Consider the following 19,673-nt stretch of genomic DNA (forward strand, 5'->3'; position numbering starts at 1 on the left):
TTTTATTGAGCATTCTTTTTATTGACTGTTTCTTTTGTGCATGCAATCCTCATATGTAATTTGTCAGCAAGCCCTTTTATGTATATGCTGTTCTTTGTTGTGGAATACTGCCAAGGCAACGAGATCATTTACTTGCTCTCTGATAAGAAGCTAGTTGCCCCTTCACAGATAAGGAACCTTTGAATTTGCTCCACCTCCCCACAGCAGTATCAAATTTCCACATGTAAATATTGTTTGGAAAGGGGATAGAGAGAGACCTCATATTCGATCTTTCCTCTGCCAGTGGAATCTGAGAAAAGTCTGCTTGGAGGTGTGAGATCAAGACGCATCATGAAGACATTGGGTTTTCTGCTTCTCATTCTGGCACTCTTTTTCCTGTACTCAGGTGAGTCACCTAACATACTGCCAAGGTACCTTAGAGAGACTTACCTCTTGAAATTTGTGTCACATTATACACTCACATCTCAGAAAGGGACACACACCAATTCCATTATTCCATGAGCTGGATGTAAGAGCCACAGGGAATTGTTGTCGTTTAGTTGTCTAGTCGTGTCTGACTCTTCGTGACCCCATGGACCAGAGCACGCCAGGCACTTCTGTCTTCCACTGCCTCCCGCAGTTTGGTCAAACTCATGCTGGTAGCTTCGAGAACACTGTCCAACTATCTCGTCCTCTGTCGTCCCCTTTTCCTTGTGCCCTCCATCTTTCCCAACATCAGGGTCTTTTCCAGGGAGTCTTCTCTTCTCATGAGGTGGCCAAAGTATTGGAGCCTCAGTTTCACGATCTGTCCTTCCAGTGAGCACTCAGGGCTGATTTCCTTAAGAATGGAGAGGTTTGATCTTCTTGCAGTCCATGGGAATACAAATGCTTAACATGTAGAATTTACTCTGCCACATGAAGAGGCTCAATGACAGCACAGCAAATTCCTGGGGGTACCTGGCACTGTTACCTGGTACTCTCCATGCCAATCCACATGATGAATAGCTTGCAAACATTAAGGACCCCAGGAGCTGCCACACACACATTTTTGATGGCCTCTACAGGGCTGCCATAACACATGAAAGCAGAACTTATGTGGAGTTCTAAGAGGAAGTTCGACAGGATTGTGCTGCAAACCGATGGGATTTGAACAAATTTATGTGGGGAAAGCTTTCATTTGTGTTGTCAACCAGATAATCAATCTTAATTTATTTGTTCATTTTCACTTCAACTATTAATCAGTTATGTTATTTGGCATATTCCATATCAAAATAGTAAAGGAAAGGTAAGAGAAAATGCACCTCATTTTTCAGAGGTGAATAAAATGTCCCCCCAATGGACTGCTGTTCAACAGGTGGCTTTTCTTTACAGCTTTTTAAATTGTTGTTTTGGTTCTAGATACTGTCGCTGAAGCAAGAAGACCCCAACTGCAGGTAAGAGCCAGCTATTTCTTCTGATTACACAATCAATATCGTGTAGCTGTAGAGGAGAATTAAAGCACATAATAGTAAGTAAAGAACAATGAAAACAAAGTTTAGGTTTAAACTAATTCTTGCAGTGCTGTGCTGTTGAATCTGAGAGGTTTACAGGGGGCAAATGTAAAGTTCTGGTCCTGTCTCATCAGCATATTCATTTCCATGAAGGAAATGTGCTCCTGAATGGAACAGGGATAAATAATTGGCTTAGAAATGGGAATGAAATGCATTAAGTAAGAATTGTGGCTCAAAATCGGTCGGAGCAACTCTGCTATGAGCAAAGGATACAATATATGGAACTTTTTAGTTTGGAAAAATGGTGAGAAAGATGGCACATGACAGAGGTGTATCAAATAATGCAGGGCATGGGAGAAGTGAATAGATAAATGTTTTCCCGCTATAATACTAGAACTTGGGGCATACAGTGAAGCTGAATTTTTGAAGATTCGGGAGAGACAAAAAAAGGGCTTCTTCAGTGGTTGAACTATGGAATTGAATCCAACAAACAATAGTTATGGCCACCAGCATAAAGGTAAAGGTAAAGGTACCCCTGCCCGTACGGGCCAGTCTTGACAGACTCTAGGGTTGTGCGCTCATCTCACTCTAGAGGCCGGGAGCCAGCGCTGTCCGGAGACACTTCCGGGTCACATGGCCAGCGTGATGAAGCTGCTCTGGCGAGCCAGAGCCGCACACGGAAACGCCGTTTACCTTCCCGCTAGTAAGCGGTCCCTATTTATCTACTTGCACCCAAGGGTGCTTTCGAACTGCTAGGTTGGCAGGCGCTGGGACCGAGCAACGGGAGCGCACCCCGCCACGGGGATTCGAACCGCTGACCATGCGATCGGCAAGTCCTAGGCGCTGAGGTTTTACCCACAGCGCCACCCACGTCCCGGCCTCCAGCATAGGTGGTTTTAAAAGAGCATTAAATAAAATTCATGAAGGATAAAGCTCACAATGGCTACTAGCTATAATAGCTATGCACTCCATGAGTGTAGCCGAGGCAGGACAGGAGAGGGCAGCTGTCCACCCCCTAAATCAAGTAAATAATTTTTTAGAAATCTAACTAACCAACCAATCACATCACAGATAGCTCGTTCTCCCGTCACTAACATACGTAAAAAGGTAAAGGGTAAAGGACCCCTGGATGGTTAAGTCCCGTCAAAGGTGTCTATAGGGTTGCGGTGCTCATGTGACTGAGGGAGCTGGTGTTTGTCCACAGACAGCTTTCCAGGTCATGTGGCCAGCATAACTAAACCACTTCTGGTGCAATGAAACACCGTGACAGAAACCAGAGAGTACGGAAACACTGTTTACCTTTCTGCCACAGCGGTACCTATTTATCTACTTGCACTGGTGTGCTTTCAAACTGCTAGGTTGGCAGGAACTGGGGCAGAGAAACGGGAGCTCACCCCATCGCAGGGATTCGAAACACTGACCTTCTGATCGGCAAGCTCAGTAGGCTCCTAAAGCCTGCCGCCGCTAACATAAATCCTGGCTGTGTCCATGATACACTAGTACATAGTATGGGGTGTAAGTAGGGTTGCCATATGTCAAGAAGTAAAAACCCAGACAAAAAGTTGGGGGAACCGGTTGAGCTTCCCAAAGAAAGTTGTTGAGCTTTTTTGGGGAAAGGGGTAGGACCCATTGTGCTGCTTCTGGGGCAGTTTGTCCACCTTTGGGGTTCCCACCCTGCACCCAGCTCTCACAACAGCAACCACGCCCTGGAAACGGCTTCAACTACCCGCACACAGCTGTTGTTGCCACAGCAGCAGTGAGTGGTTTGTTCCTTGCAGGTTCCTTGGAGGCTGGATCTGCAGCCCCTGTGGAACCTGCCCCCTGAGGTGGTCACCTTGCCTTGACTCATGGGTGAGCTGGTCCTTATCACCCTGCCCCATCTAGCTAAGCTGTGACCAAGCTGTGACCATGCTGGTATCACACGGGAGCAGAGATGGGGAGAAATTCTATTCAGTTTGCATTTAAAGGCAAAACTGTCACATTGCACTTTCTGATACAATGTGGGAACTGAAGCAAAGCTATTATTCAAAATTCACAAATACCTTATTTTTCCATGTAAAAAGTATGTTAGGAAATGTGGGTCGTCTTATACATGGATAGTGCATGGGAGGGACGTAGGATTGGTTGCTGCCATGAGCCAGAGATTGTCAACGGCATGTTATTGGTGGCTGTGGCAAGGGCTGGTGTTGATTGGCTGTCGCTGCGGCAATTGGGCAGGCAATTGGCGGCTTCTGCCGGTGAGGTAACAGACAATAGGTTGCTTTTGCGGCGCGTGCGAGTGGCAGCATAAGTCACGCGGGTGAGCTATTTTCGGCAATCCCACCTAAAAAAACTCAACAGCTATGGGCAATCCTCCCCCAAAAGAGGTCAACAACTTTGGGCAATCTCCCCCCATTTTCTTAATTTTGTGTCCCCCAAAATAGGGGTCGTCTTATACATGGGGGCATGTTATAAACGGAAAAATACGATGTCCAAATTTTGCACTTCATTCCTCCAGCCAACACACATTTACAAAAATGCATATATTAAAAGGAAAGTGTGCATAAGAAATAATATATGAGAGCCAGTGTGGTGTAGTGCTTAGAGTGTTGGACTACTATCTGGAAGACCAGAATTCAAATCTGTGCTCAGCCATGGAGCTTACAGGGTGACCTTGGTTGTTGTGAGGCTAAAATGAGGGGGGAAGAACTTGAGCTCTTTGGGGCAAAAAGGTGGGGTATAAATATAATGAATAAATAATGAAATAACATACAAAAAACAAATTATACCGAGGGAAAGTGCTTGCAAAAATGTGTACAATAGTAAAAAAAAAATTTGATTGGAAGAAACCTGCCTCAAAATGGTAATAAACTTCCAGGAGAACATAAAGAGAGAGAAAACTCATGAATTGTAGCAGAAATATCTGAAGAACTGATTTTAAGATTGGAAAGCAGAAACAGAGAGAACTGAAATTAACAGACCCCCCTCAATTCCTGGAAACAGATAAATAAAATGAGCAATGTAAAGTTTATTCATTGATTTCATTTACTTAAGGCATTTATACAGCTCTTAATTGTTTGCATCTCTGAGCAGTGCTCATAAAACAAGCCCAAAAAATCATGGAAAAATGAAACAATTTAAAAATTATAATAAAACCAAACACTAGCTTAAGCTGCAACAGAGCACAGTCATATAATATACATGTCCTCTGGTGGGAAATAAAAGGTAAGTATTTGGCTTGATGGTTTTAAACTAGTCAGGGTGTGCATCAGTGTGGGTGTGTAGGTATGGTCACATTTATTTCTTTAGTTTCAACATTAAAAATTACATTGAGTTGGCTTTGCAAGTAAGCCTGAGAACATCCCTCACTTTCTGAAAATACGGAGGACTACCTTACTATATGTTTATCGTACATCTGCCCCTGAAATTCTCCTTCTCTCTTGGCAGAATGGTAAGGCACAGCATAACAATGCTTGGTGAATGATCATGGGTATTCACTCACTGTGTATTTATGTATGTGCTTATATTTATAATGCTCAAAGAAGTCATTGTGTAGCTTAATGCTAAGTGGGCAAGGAAGCTTGAAAAGGTGCTATTGCTCTCTTGCTCTCTGCAGGTTGATTGCCAAGGCTATCCGAGAAACTTCTGCACCCTGGAGTTGCAACGAATGTGTGGTTCTGATGGCCAGACATACAGCAATAAGTGCTTCTTCTGCAATGCCTTTGTGTGAGTACAGTTTTCCCATGATGAACAATCTGAAAAGGATGTGCAGGATTTGTAGCCTATTTAAGAGAAACGCTGCCTTACAAAGGGCTGGATCCAATGTTTGTGCAAGTTTTCTGCTTGTGTAGTGGATCTTCCCCTCTCTCCTCTCTCCCCCACTCTGGCATGAGGAACCCCACACCTCTTGTAGGTATTCCTCCAACCCTCTAAACCAAATTTGGAGTGGGTGGGAGGGCACAAGGAGAGGAAAGGGAAGTTTCAAGGCACAAGTGGAAGTCCTTGCCTGAACAAAACAACCGTCAGATGCAATCCAAATAATTTTGTAACATGAAACTTGGAGAATGAAGCAATTTCATCCAGTGTTGTCGCCTACAGGAAATGTAACTTAGAGCAGTATCCAACTAAACAGTTGGGCTAGCACGAACACTTGGGGCTGCACAATGGAATTTCTCATTCCCTTCTCCCACCTGAACATATTTAGGAGTTGTGCATGGTGTAGGGGGAGAGGATAAGGTGAAGTTTCATTCCACAGCTCCAAAGTCCTTGAACTAGTAGACCTGTCCAGTTGGAGGCCACCCTATGGTTGCCAATTTCAAGTGACCTCTCTTTTTCAGTTGACCCTACTCACTGGTACATTTCTTCTGTTTAATAATTTTGCATCTTGTGGATCCTCACACTCTGCTTTGTCTTTCTCTCATCAGCAAAAGTCGTGGAAGGCTCTCCCTGATTAGATATGGACCATGCTATGGAGCTAGGGATGTCTAAAGAACATCCACTAAAGAATGCCACCCTCAGTTCATGCCTTGCTCACCTTTTAGCATCACCACAAAGCCACCCACTGTTTCCTCCTTGCATTTTCTGCTTTAGTAGCTGAAGAAAACATTGCATCATCTTGATTGGATTTATCAATAAATAAGCTAAGCAGCATTATCTATCTCAGAGTCTTCTTTCCCATTCTTACACCTCATATATATTTGGGATCTGTGAAGAGAGAAAAAGTAGATGTTGTCATACCCACTAAGAGTACACAAACAATAATATTACAGTTTATGCTTGAAACTGTGGATGGTGGGTTGCTACAAAATACACCTGCCTATACATAGGAAACCAGCATATCAGGCAGGGGCAAGTGTAAATTTGAATCCTTCTGTCTGATGTTCTACATTTCTAATTTCTCCACCCCACGGGGAAGCATTCAGTGATGTGATTCATGCACCAGCAACTTGAAGTGGTGCAGTCTAGCAAGAGCCACACCATTTGATTCTGCTGGCCACATAGCTTGTTCTTAACATCTCCTTTGAAGGACCTCATGGCTTTGCAACTAAACCTTTAACACCAAGTTTTACAATGTCTGTTTCTGGCCTGGTAGGCTAGATACCGTATTTTTCGCTCTATAACACGCACCCGACCATAACACGCACGAAGTTTTTAGAGGAGGAAAATCCGTAGGCATGCCACCCGTAGGCATTCCCTCCATAACACGCACAGACATTTCCCCTTACTTTTTAGGAGGAAAAAAGTGAGTGTTATGGTGCAAAAAATACGGTAGTTATCTGTCCCCATTTTCATGGGTCATCTTTGACAGGTAGATGGGACAACCCACCTGGCAATCACCTGACATCATGATTATCAGATCATAGAGGATGAGTTCATACCTGCTTTCTGAAGGGATCACCTGAGCAATTGCGTTCCCCATGGATGCTTTCAGAGTGGTGGTGTTGTTGTTGTTAGCAGCAGCAGCATCAGTATTCTCATGCACTATTTCCACTTTCAATGTCGAAAAGCTTTGAAAATATGGAAGAGATTTCATAAAAACCGAAATCAGTTTGTTTTATGGGCCTTGTTGACATTCATAGCATTCTTGCTGCCATCATGTTTCACATTTATTCTATGAAATATCCCCAGAAATGGAAGGCACTTTGTGAAATGGATGGAGCCTATATCCCATGTATTACAATGCAAAGCATATCATTAAAAAAATAATAATAATCCAAGGCAGCTTTCTAATATAATACCTTTATTCTTCTGGGCTCAGGTGTGTCTCTGAAGCACCTCTGACCAATGCGTCCCTGTCCTCATAACGAGGAGGCATGGAGGTTATTTTACAGAAATTACAGGTCAGCAAAAATAGATGGTTTGTTCTTCGATGGCTGGGAAGAAAAGATATGGAAACTATGCACCAGCACTGCTTTTTATGGCAAAGTAGAACTAATCAGGCATGGATTAATCATTTTACATTTAGGAATATGAATATACCAAATCAATATATAGTATATCATCCTGGCCACTATTTCAGGTTTTGATTATTTTCCTCATCACAATTACTTTCGGCAGCCACAGGGAGAATGATATTGGAAAAGACATCTACACAGTTGGGTGTAGGGGTCAGCCGGGTACACTTGCCCCAGACCTCTGAGGGGCACCTTGGGGGCACAGACAGGGGCCTGTTGGACTTAGACCAAGAATGCCTTGTGCCTCCAAACCGACTGGGGACTCCCACCCTGGGAATCAGACAAGCGCTGTATGGGTCTGCACCTGCACAGCCAAGCATCCTGGTCCTGCACAGCATTCCTTGGTAATATATATTTTATCTGTTACATTTCTCTTGCATTGTGCTTCAATCAGGGGTCAGCAACCTTTTTCAGCCATGGGCCGGTCCACCGTCCCTCAGACCATGTGGTGGGCCAGACAATATTGGGGGGGGATGAAAGAATTCCTATGCCCCACAAATAACCCAGAGATACATTTTGAATAAAAGGACACATTCTACCCATGTAAAAACACGCTGATTCCTGGACTGTCCACGGGCCAGATTGTGAAGGCGATTGGTCCGCATCTGGCCCCTGGGCCTTAGGTTGCCTACCCCTGTGCTTCATCATCTCTTCTCCTCTCCTGAGGGCTTCCTAAAGACGCACAGCAAAATTATTTTGAGTTTTACAATCTACCCTGATTGGCTCAGATTTGATGGGATTTTTATCATAAAAGGCTTGGTCCTAAGTTTCTTCTGAGCATCACAGCATCTCACCAAATGTCTTAAGAGGCATTTGGCCCAGCAGCAATAATTACATTTCAGAGAGGACAGGGGAGGACATTTCCCCCCTCTCATCCCTTGAAACCAGCTGGGTATATACAGTAGTACCTCGGGTTACATACGCTTCAGGTTACATACGCTTCAGGTTACAGACTCCGCTAACCCAGAAATAGTGCAGGGTGGCGGCAGCAGGAGGCCCCATTAGCTAAAGTGGTGCTTCAGGTTAAGAACAGTTTCAGGTTAAGAACGGACCTCCGGAACGAATTAAGTACTTAACCTGAGGTTCCACTGTGTGTGTGTGTGTGTGTGTGTGTGTGTGTGTGTGTGTTTTATATATACACAAGCTGTACATACATACACATGATGACATTTAAATCAGCCTGTAGCACCTTTCTTTCATCTTTTCCAGTTTGGGAACATGTCACTCATGAAGTGCTTGTTGTACATCAAACTGAATGACTGGATGTCTATTGTTCTCTTCTAAGATCATTGTTTTCCTTCAAAGTACTTAAAAAGTAGCATCAAAGCCACACCTTTCCCACACCTAACAACAGAAGGGTTAGAGTTTCATCCAAAAGTAAGCAAGGCCATTTTGGGTGCTGAGATCTCATTCAACTTTGTGTTGATCTCTCTCTCCACCCCACCCCCGGTGCTTTTTCCAGGGCCATGGTTTTGGTGCCTTGGTGGACCACAAACTTAACATGAATCAACAGTGTGATGCAGCAGCAAAGAAAGCTAACACTATTCTAGGCTGCATCAACAGAATTATAGTGTCCAGATCAAGGGAAGTAATAGTCATACCACACTTGGAATACTGTGTCCAATTCTGGGCACCACAATTTAAGAAGGATGTTAACAAGCTGGAATGTGTACAAAGGAGGGCAACCAGGATGATCAAGGGTCCGGAAACTAAGCCTTACAAGGAGCGCTTGAAGGAGCTGGGTATGTTTAGCCTGGAAAATAGGAGACTGAGAGGAGATATGATAGCCATCTTCAAATATCTAAGGGCTGTCACATGGAAGAGGGAACATGCTTGTTTTCTCCTGCTCTGGAGGGTAGGACTTGAACTGCAGGAAAGGAGTTTCCTATTAAACATTCGAAAAAAACTTTCTGACAGTAAGAGCTGTTCAGCAGTAAAACAGACTCCCTCGGGAGATTGTGGACTCTCCTTCCTTGGAGGTTTTAAGCAAAGGTTGGATGGCCATCTGTCATGGATGCTTTAGCCGAGATTCCAACATTATGTGGGGTTGGACTAGATGACCCTTGGGGTCCTTTCCAACTCTAAGATTCTATGATCTCGTGTGTTGCCCCCAAATGCATGTCTTTTGGGCAACATGTGGGCTCTGTGATCTCACGTGGGTCATGTGACACATGCGGGAATACAGGCAGGAAGTCGTGCGTCCCTGTTTTTGGGACTCAGGATGTTGGAGTGTTTGCAATGGTCAGCCAAATACATTCAGAAAGCCCACAGGTTCTACTTTGGCTTGGGGGGGGGTGTCCAGTGAGAGAGCAAGTTCTCTCCAAGTTAATAAAAAGTGGGGATAGAGGGCTGGACACACTCTGGAATTTCCTTGTTCATCTATGCAGAGTCCCTGGGTGAACAACTCTGAGATGATAAGAACTCAGCCTTACTCTTCTGAGCAAGCCATATTACCAATCGTAACAGTACTGAGTTGAATTAATTAAGCCTTTGGAAGTCAGATTTGTTCATTTAGGTGGCCCTCTTTGGCTTCTAGGCTCCTTGAAACATTACCCTAATATGAAGAAGATATTTTACCAATGAATTAAAACTGGTGTGGACACTATGAGCACAACAGGCTAGTAGTTCAGTGAATCTGATATGGGACAATCCGTTCTAGGTAACAGATCCTCCAAGGATCCCTATCTTCCAGGGACAGTCCCATATTTAGAGAAGCTGTTCCGGTTTCTGATTTGATCCCAGAATGTCCCGCTTTTCCTTAGGATGCCCCTATTTTCATTGAAGAAATGTTGGAAGGTATGAGGTAATGGTGGACACAGCGATGGTTTCCCTGCACAGTTCCAGCTGAAATGAATGGGAGATGAGGAAGGAGGCAGTAATGTTCTAGCACAGTTCCCATTCATTGCAGTGGAACTCAAGCAAGAGAAACTCCCAGTGGATTGTCCCCAGTGCCGGATTACCAAATAGGCGAGTTACCTATGGCTCCCACACCTTTTAGGGGTCCTACGACAATGGATCAAAATAACATTGATTTGATCTCAAAAGAAAATTACAAACACATATTAGGAGATCATTTGCAAAGGGCTCCCCAAGATTTCAACTGCCTAGGGGCCGCCACAGGGTTTAATCCTGCACTGATGGTCCTGCTTATGTATATGTTTTGCAACCTAAATTGTTTGTACATTTGCTTTTGAGCTAGGTAAGGTGAGCCTTACTTTGCGGACTCATCTTGCCCTCTAAGAACCACATAAAACACCTTCAATGTCCTTGCTGTAATCCAGCTTCATTCATTTCAGTGTCAGTATAATGTATGTTATATGCAAAGTGTGCACTGCTCGACATCTGAGTCACAGCATGAGTCTTCTGATCTGCCACAAGCATTACAATGGATATTCTTTGTTGAACAGGAAGGATCCATGTTAAAATTCACCCTGCCAATATTTATTCAAAGCTTCGATTTTAAACAACCCTTCAAAAATAGAAGTCACCTTCAAATATAGTAATCTCCCCCAAATATCTGCTGAAACCATCTTCCCAGGACTGAAGATGAATCAGCCTTCCAAGTGCAGGGCAGTCCAGTAAAATAGGCCACCCTACACTTGACATAAGTCACACATCAAGACAACCACTTCCTGACAGTAAGAGCTGTTCGACAGTGGAATTTGCTGCCAAGGAGTGTGGTGGAGTCTCCTTCTTTGGAGGTCTTTAAGCAGAGGCTTGACAACCATATGTCATGAGTGCTCTGATGGTGTTTCCTGCTTGGCAGGGGGTTGGACTCGATGGCCCTTGTGGTCTCTTCCAACTCTATGATTCTATGATTCTATGAACCAAAATGTGTAAGGGGAGTAAGGGGAGAGGTATTCCTTAAGTACCATCATGTATTCTTCCCCAGCCTGGAGTCCTCCAGATGTTCTGGACTTCCCTCCCATCAGCCATGCTGCCTAGTGCTGATGAAAGTTGTAGTTTAGAACATTTGGAGAGCACCAGGCCGATGAAGGTTGCTGTGCCATTCTAGCCAGTGAGGATGCTGAGCTTCAGAATTTTATTTTATTTTCAGCAACCCTACATTTTGACCATCCAAAGCATGAGTAGCAAATCTGGGTCTACAGCTTACCATTTGTGGTTCATTCTGAGGTTCCCTGCTGGACCACAGGGACTCCCTGTTTAGGAACAAACCTATAACGTCCTTTCATCTCTTTGTAGAATTGAAAAAACAAAACTGACATTCATAGTCTAAAAAGTCCAAAGGAGTGTCAGCAGCAGCAGCAGCACCACATGTAACCTATGAGACTCCACAAGCAGCAATGAAGTCGTGCTCTTTTATATTGCCTTCTCCCAACACTTCTCGTGAACAAATTTAGACTCTGCTTCCAAAATAGAAAGCTGTGTTGGAGCCATTATGTCCTCCAAATCTCAATCCTTCTATTATTATCTTTCTTGTGCCCATTAAGAAACAACTCATAACATGTTGAATCTACACTGCAAGGACTTGGTAAGAATCCCATGTCACCAGTGCTGTTGCCCTGCTGGGTGACTGGCTGGGAAGTTCCAAGCTGTGAGAAGGCTATGATTAGGGAGGAAATGGAAAGTAGCAATTGATGGATAAATTACAAGCTCCAAGGAGTGCCTCGCATAATTATTGTTGTAGTCTGGGCTTGTTGTGGATATAGCAGCATGCCTAAAGGATGTGACAACCCCATAAACATCTGCTGGTGTCTTGGGCCAATGGTTGCTCTCAAAAGAAGGTAAAGATGTTTTCTCACCAGGTGGGGCCTACTGTGCTGGGCATATAAATAAATGGAGAGTTTGATGGGTCAGAGCTTCCCCTGAGTTTCAGCACTGACAACCCATCCGCTTGACTTGAACCCAACTTATAGGAGCACTATGAAAACTGCAGGTGTCTTTGTGCTACTGAGCCTGGCTGTATTCTGCTTCTTCTCAGGTAAGTGAGAAAAAAGGAGGACTCCAGTGTTTAAAAAACAGCCTCAGTCTCCATAAAAGACTGCTCCCAAGAGGGAGAGGTGCTATCCCAGAGTGTACCAGAATATTTTCCTTCTACCGCTTGTTGTAAAATGAATTGTGCTTCTGTTGACAACACCAGTAGGGATATTAAAAGATAAGACAATTCTTGCTTGAAAGCATCATCACCTGAGCATTTCACCTATATAAGACTGTAAGCTGTGTAAACTTCAGCTATCCAGATTCTGGTGTCCATATCTGACATAACTGCTGTTCCTCATTGTTTTATTTTACAATACCCAATGACTTGATCAGGCAGATTGACATCCACGCACTCTTGGGAATACAAGTAAGATTTATGCAGATCTGTACAACTTGGCACACACCAAGCCAAGTACGGTTTAGTGGTCACGTACGACAACATGATTAAACAGTTTTACTGATTGTACTTTTATATGGCTGCTTCAAATGGATTGTTGTTTTTTTTTTAATGTTTATACCACCCTGGGCTCCTTTGGAAGTAAGGAGAGGATAAAATCTTAACAAAGTAAATAAATACATTTTTGTATAATATTATGTGTACCTAATAATGACAGTCTTTCTAACTTGAGAGAAACTTTGAGCAGCAATTGCAATATTCTTTTCTTGCTCCTCTTGCAATTTTGTATGGTGTACACTGCCCTGTCATATTTTCATGAATGTGAAGTTTATAAAGTGCAGTTTATAAATACATACAATATTCTGATTCTATTACTCCTTCGGTATTAGTTCTATAATATGTTAGTAAGCCTTGCTGTTCCTTTCTGTTACAGATGTTACCAGTCAACGTGAGGGAGAGGTCAGTGCAGCTGTTTTTATTTCCTCCTGGGATGTTGCTTGTATATGGCCCCATTTCACATCTAGACTTACTATTAGGTTGCTGTGAAGAGAAGAGGTCCTATCTTGACCCTGAAAGGGATTGTTCGCCAGTCCCATGGTCCTACACACCTGTCCTCTCCCTTTGTGTTAGCATCTGGGGAAGGGGCAAATAGAACATAGCTCTGCCAAGTTTTCTGATCAAGGAAAGCAATTTTAAGGGGCATGGACAACATTGGTTAGGCTATCCTGATTCAAAATTGGCTGTTATAAAACTGTTTAAGCTGGTATGTGGAATGGCCCGTGTTTCTGTCATGAGTACAAAATGGCAGGACTAATAGGACCATGGGCACAGATTCCTAGGGATCAAGGCAGTTTCGGGGGGAACGACTATTTTTTTTTTTTTTTAGGAAGCTGGCCCCCTCAGTGTTCAGATGGGAGTTGGCTCTGCCCCTAGTTCCTCGCGACATTACATACGCAGCATCAGGACATCATGCGACATCCTGTCAGGCCCCCTCAGTCATCTTGAGAATCTGGCGCCTCTGAACTATAAAGAAAACTATCACTTAAAGGCTGTTTCTTGTTCCTTTAGGCTATTGACTGCAGTGAGTTTGATAACAATGAACCATACTGCACCAGGGAATCTAACCCTCACTGCGGCACAGATGGCCAGACCTACGGAAACAAGTGTGCTTTTTGCAAGGCAGTTGAGTAAGTATATTGAAGAGAGCTCTATACGCACAGCGGATGAAAGTATAACTGTTATGTTGCTTTCATGGTCAGCTCCAGGCTTGGGGACTGAAAAAATGTCCACTGGCTGATGTATGTTCTCTGTTGTAAGTTGGCTACCCCTATGCTACAGTTAGTGAAACTTATTTTCAAGATTTGCATGTCCTCTCCTTTTATGGAAATTATGTTTCCACCAACTTTCTGTTTCTGCCCAGAGACCCCCCAATGAATCCAGCCTTGCTAGGAATTAGTTTCTTGTTGAAGTCAGGAAGAAATTCGCCTCTATACAATGTTGGAATAGGGTTCACACATTTAAGCATTCAACAAGTGAATGTACTTGTGATCTTCTGAGACTATATTAGAGCCAAATCAGAGAGATTCCTACTGGTATTTAAAAAACAACCAACCAACCAACCTGGGTTTACAAGAGATTGCTGTTCTATGGGTTAAGACTTTACAAGGATGCAAACTATGCAAACAAGGTAGGGGAGTTTTCCCAGCATGATGCATCAGCTACAAGAGGATTAAAAGAGGGAGTTGTTTGGCTCCTTCCAAGCTGTTGGTGACAACTCTCCCTATCGTAGCAAGACTGAGAGACAGTCAGTGTATGATGTGATACAGCTTTCTGGCCCTTGAATGCACAGTCAAGATGAGGTGAAATGGGAGTCAAAAAGGCTTTCCAGTCATGAGAAGGTGAGGCTCTGTGCCTTGCGGAGTTCTTTGCCCCTCACCAGAACTGGCAGACAAAAAATAAATGATAAAAAAAAATTCTGCATGCAAATATTGCCCATTTCTACTATTGGTATTCTTTTTGCACGAGTCAGAGTTTAGCTTTGGCACACAAAATGTGTTGCTTTGATGTAGAGAAAAAATAGATATGTGAAAGATGCATCTTTCAGATTGTGCACTGTTTGACTGGCATCCCTAAAAATGTCGCTGCCCTTAACAGTTGCTTGAGTTGCCTGTGGTATAGGGCCTGCACTGGCCCTTATTGGCAGTCAAGGGGGTTTCCTGCTGTTAAATGGACTGGTCTGTTTTTACTTACTGCTATTCCTCTCAATAAACATATAGCAATTAAATCAGGACATCCCATTTTTGGGTACCCTGCTCTCAGTAGGGCGCCCAAAAACACACATTATTGTGATGTCACATGGACCGTGCAGGAATGCAGCCGGGAAGATGCCCGTCCCAGTTTTTGGCCTCAACATGTTGGAGGGTATGATATAGGTACAAAATAAGACTATTTCAGCATCTCACAATCAGGATCCCTACAAATCAAACATGAGAAGTGAAGGAAAATTAAGTCAGGAATTTTCTCTTCCTTAAAAGTTCTGAACTTGGCCTTCCATAAGTAGACTGGTATGTCTACTTATCAGTTCCTGCCATGTATAATCCTGTTTCTTCACAGACTAATGGCTTTAATTTACATATGTAAATCCTATTTTTCTAGGAAAAGTAATGGGAGTCTCGGTCTCCTGCACATGGGAAGATGCTCTTGAAGGTTTCACTGTTGCAGCTGAACACTAAGATGTCATATTCTACGCTGTACTGGTGAACGCTTAGAGAAGCTCTATGTAGGGGTGTGAGCTGTCATTACTGCTGTCCTCCCCTCCCCGCTTTGGGCTCCTGGTGATGCTACTGTCTCCAGCACACATCTTCAATAAAGCAAAACTCAGCAGAATGTTTTGGCTCTTCTTTGTACAATGAGAAGCCTCAGAATGATGCAAAGGATACGTTCCACTTAATATTCACTAGGGGGCTCCATTGACTGGTGAGTCCACATTCTTCCCTGTTTCCAATCTCTCTCACTCTCATAAAATGTCTGTTGGAAAGGAGCAAACACTCTCCGTGCAAAAAGTTTCTGAGAGTATTATGTTGGGTGCAAGATAAAACTATGAATACTTTCTGTAATTTGAAAATTCAGGAGCATGGGGTTAATTGGGAGTGGGGCATGTTGTTCGGGAGACCATGGCTCGACACAGGTCTGCACATAATTCAGTGTCTGTGTTGCCTCTTTTTTCCTTTTCCTAATACACAGCCAGAATGATGATAGTGGCAGCAACATACGGTAGTTAAGACCCAAAAGAAAATGAGAGAGAGAGAGAGAGAGAGAGAGAGAGAGAGAGAGAGAGAGAGAGTTAGAGTTGTTGGAGCCAGGGGCCATCTTAATATCAGAGCTTGCTTTTTGAGCAGATCTGAAGATCCAAATCTGCCAGTCTAAACTAGTTTGAAGCTCCTTTTCCACTACTACTTCTTCTTCTTGTTTAGTCGTGTCCGACTCTTCGTGACCCCATGGACCAAAGCACACCAGACACTCCTGTCTTCCACTGCCTCCCGCAGTTTGGCCAAACTCATGTTCGTAGCTTCGAGTTTTCACTATATATTACACACACACACACACACACACACACACACACACACTGTTCTGGATTCAAAGTGTGCTCACAGCCAAAACAAAACTATTTCTAAATAGCTTTTCTCTAGCACAAAAGTTCCTTTTCAGGTTTTCAACATCAACTGAAAATTCCAAAGTCCTCAGTTTTGCAATCTCGCCCTGTAGGTGTGTTTCATATCCGTGGCATTAAACCCTCTTTGGTGACCCATTGAGCAAAGAAACTGCCCTATTAATCCTGCAGGCAAGATGACCCAGCACCATCGAACACAATCCTGATATTCAGATCTGAAAAGCAGATCAACAAGTCTTTCTCAGCAAACGTCAGAGACAGATTTATTATCTATTCGTTTAAAAGATTCACAGACACCCTTTCCACAGCTGCTCAAGATGAAATTATATGAAATTATATGAGCTTCCAGCACATATAAAAACACAATAAAACCCCTTGTAAGCACATATACAGCACCAGATTTTGCATTAATATATATCCCATGTCATGCATAGCTCATCTATGCTGATAATACCAAGGTTGCAGGTTTGATCCTCATATGAGACAGCTTCACATTCCAGCATTGCAGGGGGCTGGACTAGATGATCCTCAGGGTCCCTTCCAACTCTCCAGTTCTATGATTCTATGCATATGCATGTTTCTCAGATAGCCCTATTTTATTTTTATTTTTTTAAACTGACTTTGGGCTAGATTGAATAGCTCCCATTGAGTCCAGCCCACTCCAAGGAAAGAGAGAGAGCTGACTCCAGCTCCCCACTTCTCTTGCGTATCTGCCCTACTCTAGATGTCTCTCCATGCCCATGTGGGGTTGAAATACACCTTGTGCATGTAAAATCCAAAGGGCATAGGCAAAATAAAGTTGGTCTCCATAAAACAAATCCCAGTAACTGGCCATTGGATATTTGGCATGTTTGCTCTCAATTTTATATACACCCACACCCACACACACCCAAAGATGTGTAAGGACAATTGTAGACAAGTTGGGTGGGCAAGGAGAGCAAGCACTTTCTTGCACACTTCCAAGCCTATTGGGCTAGACCAGGGGACAAACCTCACCCAGTCCTGCTCATAACTTGAAGGCAAAGAGAATACAGGTAAAACCATTTAAACAACGTTTTCAATCGGAAGACTGGAGGTTGTGTTGTTTTAGTTGCCAGACGCACTGAAGACAATGCATAGTTTGGGCAACACGGGCAATAAATGTATGCAAAGCACTTGTTAAAGGAGAGTTTTCGCCACAGGGTTCTCTGCAGTTCAGGTCCCACTGATATTAATTACATCAAGGGGGAAAAGAAAAGAAGCAGAAGCAGCTGGCTTGAAGTTCAAAAATCTTTTTGTGACTTTCCACTGCATCACTCTGCCAGAGAGGTGCCTTATTTATCATTTTCATCTCCCAGCTTCAGGCAACACTGGTTATATTATTGTAATTACAAGGGCATTTAGAAGATATCCTGGTGCCATTGATCTGAAGCCATGCACTCTGCCTCCATTCCCTTCTAATAAAGAAAGGAGCAGAAAAGACTTCAGACAGCAGTAACATTTTTAGGAATATTAGTAATATTCCCCCCCCCCCTAAAATGGGGACCACACAATGTGCAGCTGAATGTATGGTTGCATCCCAAATCTGAACACTTTTTTTAACGGTATGTCTTCAAACATGCAAAATGTCAATGTTTGGTTCACCGTAATTTCTGCTTTAAACCAACTACCTGCTAGATGAGGAGGACGTTCTTGTTGTTACATTTCATTCTTCATGGGGCAAAATATGCTTGGGGTGGGAGTAGGTAGGATTATCATGTGGCTATCATGGGAAAGAAATTAATAATAATATTATAATAATTTATTATTTATACCCTACCCCACTGTCAGAGGAAGAAGGGCGTGGGGGGAGTGCACCACCCCTGGCAGCGCGATCCCAGTAGGGTTCCATTGCAGCTGCCCCCCCCCCGTGGCGCTGGGCGCCTTGCCCCCATAACGCACACCATGCCCCCAGGATGTGCACCACACTCCTGCGGGTGACACCCCCCCCCCAGGACGCGCACCAGCCCCACCCCCACCTGCTCTTCGTTCCCAGTGCCAGAGCATGAAGCTACGCCACTGCCCCGCCCATCTGGCTGGGTTCCCCCAACCACTCTGGGTTTTTTTAAGCGATAAAACATCAAACATTAAAAACCTCCCTAAACAGGGCTGCCTTCAGATGTCTTCTAAAAGTCAGAGAGTTGTTTCTTTCCTTGACATCTGACGGGAGGGCGTTCCACAGGGCGGGCACCACTACCAAGAAGGCCCTCTGCCTGGTCCCCTGTAACCTCACTTCTTGCAATGGGGGTACCGCCAGAAGGCCCTTGGAGCTGGACCACAGTGTCTGAGCTGAACAATGGGGATGGAGACACTCCTTCAGTAAAGAGTCAGACACAGGACTGAAACACACCCAAATGTCACTGAAGGGAAGAGCTATAGCTCAGTTGCAGAGCATCTGCTTTGCATCAGAATGTCCCAGCTTCAACCCCAGCATCTCCAAGGAGGGCTGGGAGAGAACCCCCCCTGAACCCCCTGGAAAGCTGCTGCTAGATGAATCAATGGTCTAATAAGGAAACTTCCTGTGCTAAATATGCTTACTGGGATGATGCCCCATTGAACAGAATGAGAGTGAATTTTGAGTTAGCATGTATTGACTGGGCTGTAAATATTCAAGGGGGGGAAACCATATGGTACTGCCCATTTAGGTATGAAATCTCATGTTTTAGAGCACTTACACAAAAAAGACTTTTGCTTGGTGCTTTTTCTCCTGCATTCCAAGCCCACAGGCAAGGGAGCATTTGTGATGAAGTACTCAGTTTTTTAATTCCCCTCCTGCACTCTCAGCTGATTAGAGAAAGCTGTGCCTCCTTCTTTTCACGAACCACATGCTTTCTTGTTACTGCTAGTTTGCACACATGTTCAAAACACTACATATTTCTTAAGAAGTGTGGAACCTGTTTTCTAGCAAGGTGCACCATGCATGTTCTTTACCTAAACAGATTAGAAAATGTATGGGGAACTTTTGATCCACTAGATCAGAGGTTTTCAACCTTTTTGAGTCCATGGCTCCCATGACCAACTACCTTCTTTCTGCGGCACCCCTGTGGGGCTCAGGAGCCCAGTTATGTCACCCCTTGCCTACAGAGCTGGCAGCCTCTTACCCTGTTTCAAACACCCTCCCTTGTGGAGTGTTCCCTCAGACTCCTCTCCTCTCCTCCCTCCTTGGGAGTCCTCTGGCCAGCCACTGCTGCTGTTCCTGGTCTCTGAGCTCCCCCACAAAGAGATGGTCCTCCTCACACTGCCCC

General features: G+C 43.9%; 2 protein-coding genes across 4 annotated transcripts in view; both read left to right on the forward strand.

Annotated features, from left to right (window-relative positions):
- Positions 1 to 203: 203 nt before the first annotated feature.
- Positions 204 to 19,673, forward strand: part of LOC308582131 (ovomucoid-like) — a 331,104-nt gene continuing 311,634 nt past the window's right edge. For 2 of the 3 annotated variants that reach the window (XR_014005505.1, XR_014005506.1), the window contains exons 1-4: positions 204 to 385; positions 1,378 to 1,412; positions 5,065 to 5,174; positions 5,873 to 6,001. Coding sequence is in view for 1 of the 3 variants with exons in the window: in XM_081185008.1 (XP_081041134.1) it covers positions 331 to 385; positions 1,378 to 1,412; positions 5,065 to 5,174; positions 5,873 to 5,936 (264 nt within the window). In the remaining 2 variants the exon portion in view is untranslated. Of the gene's footprint in view, positions 386 to 1,377; positions 1,413 to 5,064; positions 5,175 to 5,872; positions 6,099 to 19,673 lie in introns of those variants that run through there. The other variant, XM_081185008.1, reaches the window with a different exon arrangement.
- LOC308582133 (serine protease inhibitor Kazal-type 6-like) lies at positions 11,935 to 15,626 on the forward strand. The gene is made up of 4 exons (XM_081185010.1): positions 11,935 to 12,344; positions 13,174 to 13,199; positions 13,809 to 13,927; positions 15,396 to 15,626. Exons 1-4 carry the CDS (start codon positions 12,287 to 12,289, stop codon positions 15,442 to 15,444), a joined length of 252 nt encoding a protein of 83 aa, XP_081041136.1. The 5' UTR covers positions 11,935 to 12,286; the 3' UTR covers positions 15,445 to 15,626.

The sequence above is a fragment of the Podarcis bocagei genome (assembly GCF_964188305.1).
Source record: "Podarcis bocagei genome assembly, chromosome: 2".
NCBI classification, from domain to species: Eukaryota; Metazoa; Chordata; class Lepidosauria; order Squamata; family Lacertidae; genus Podarcis; species Podarcis bocagei.

Coding starts and splice junctions, on each gene's coding strand:
- LOC308582133 (XM_081185010.1), top strand. CDS start 12,287: ATGAAAACTGCAGGTGTCTTTGTGCTACTGAGCCTGGCTGTATTCTGC. Junction 12,345..13,173: donor TGTATTCTGCTTCTTCTCAG/GTAAGTGAGAAA, acceptor TTTCTGTTACAG/ATGTTACCAGTCAACGTGAG. Junction 13,200..13,808: donor CCAGTCAACGTGAGGGAGAG/GTCAGTGCAGCT, acceptor TTGTTCCTTTAG/GCTATTGACTGCAGTGAGTT.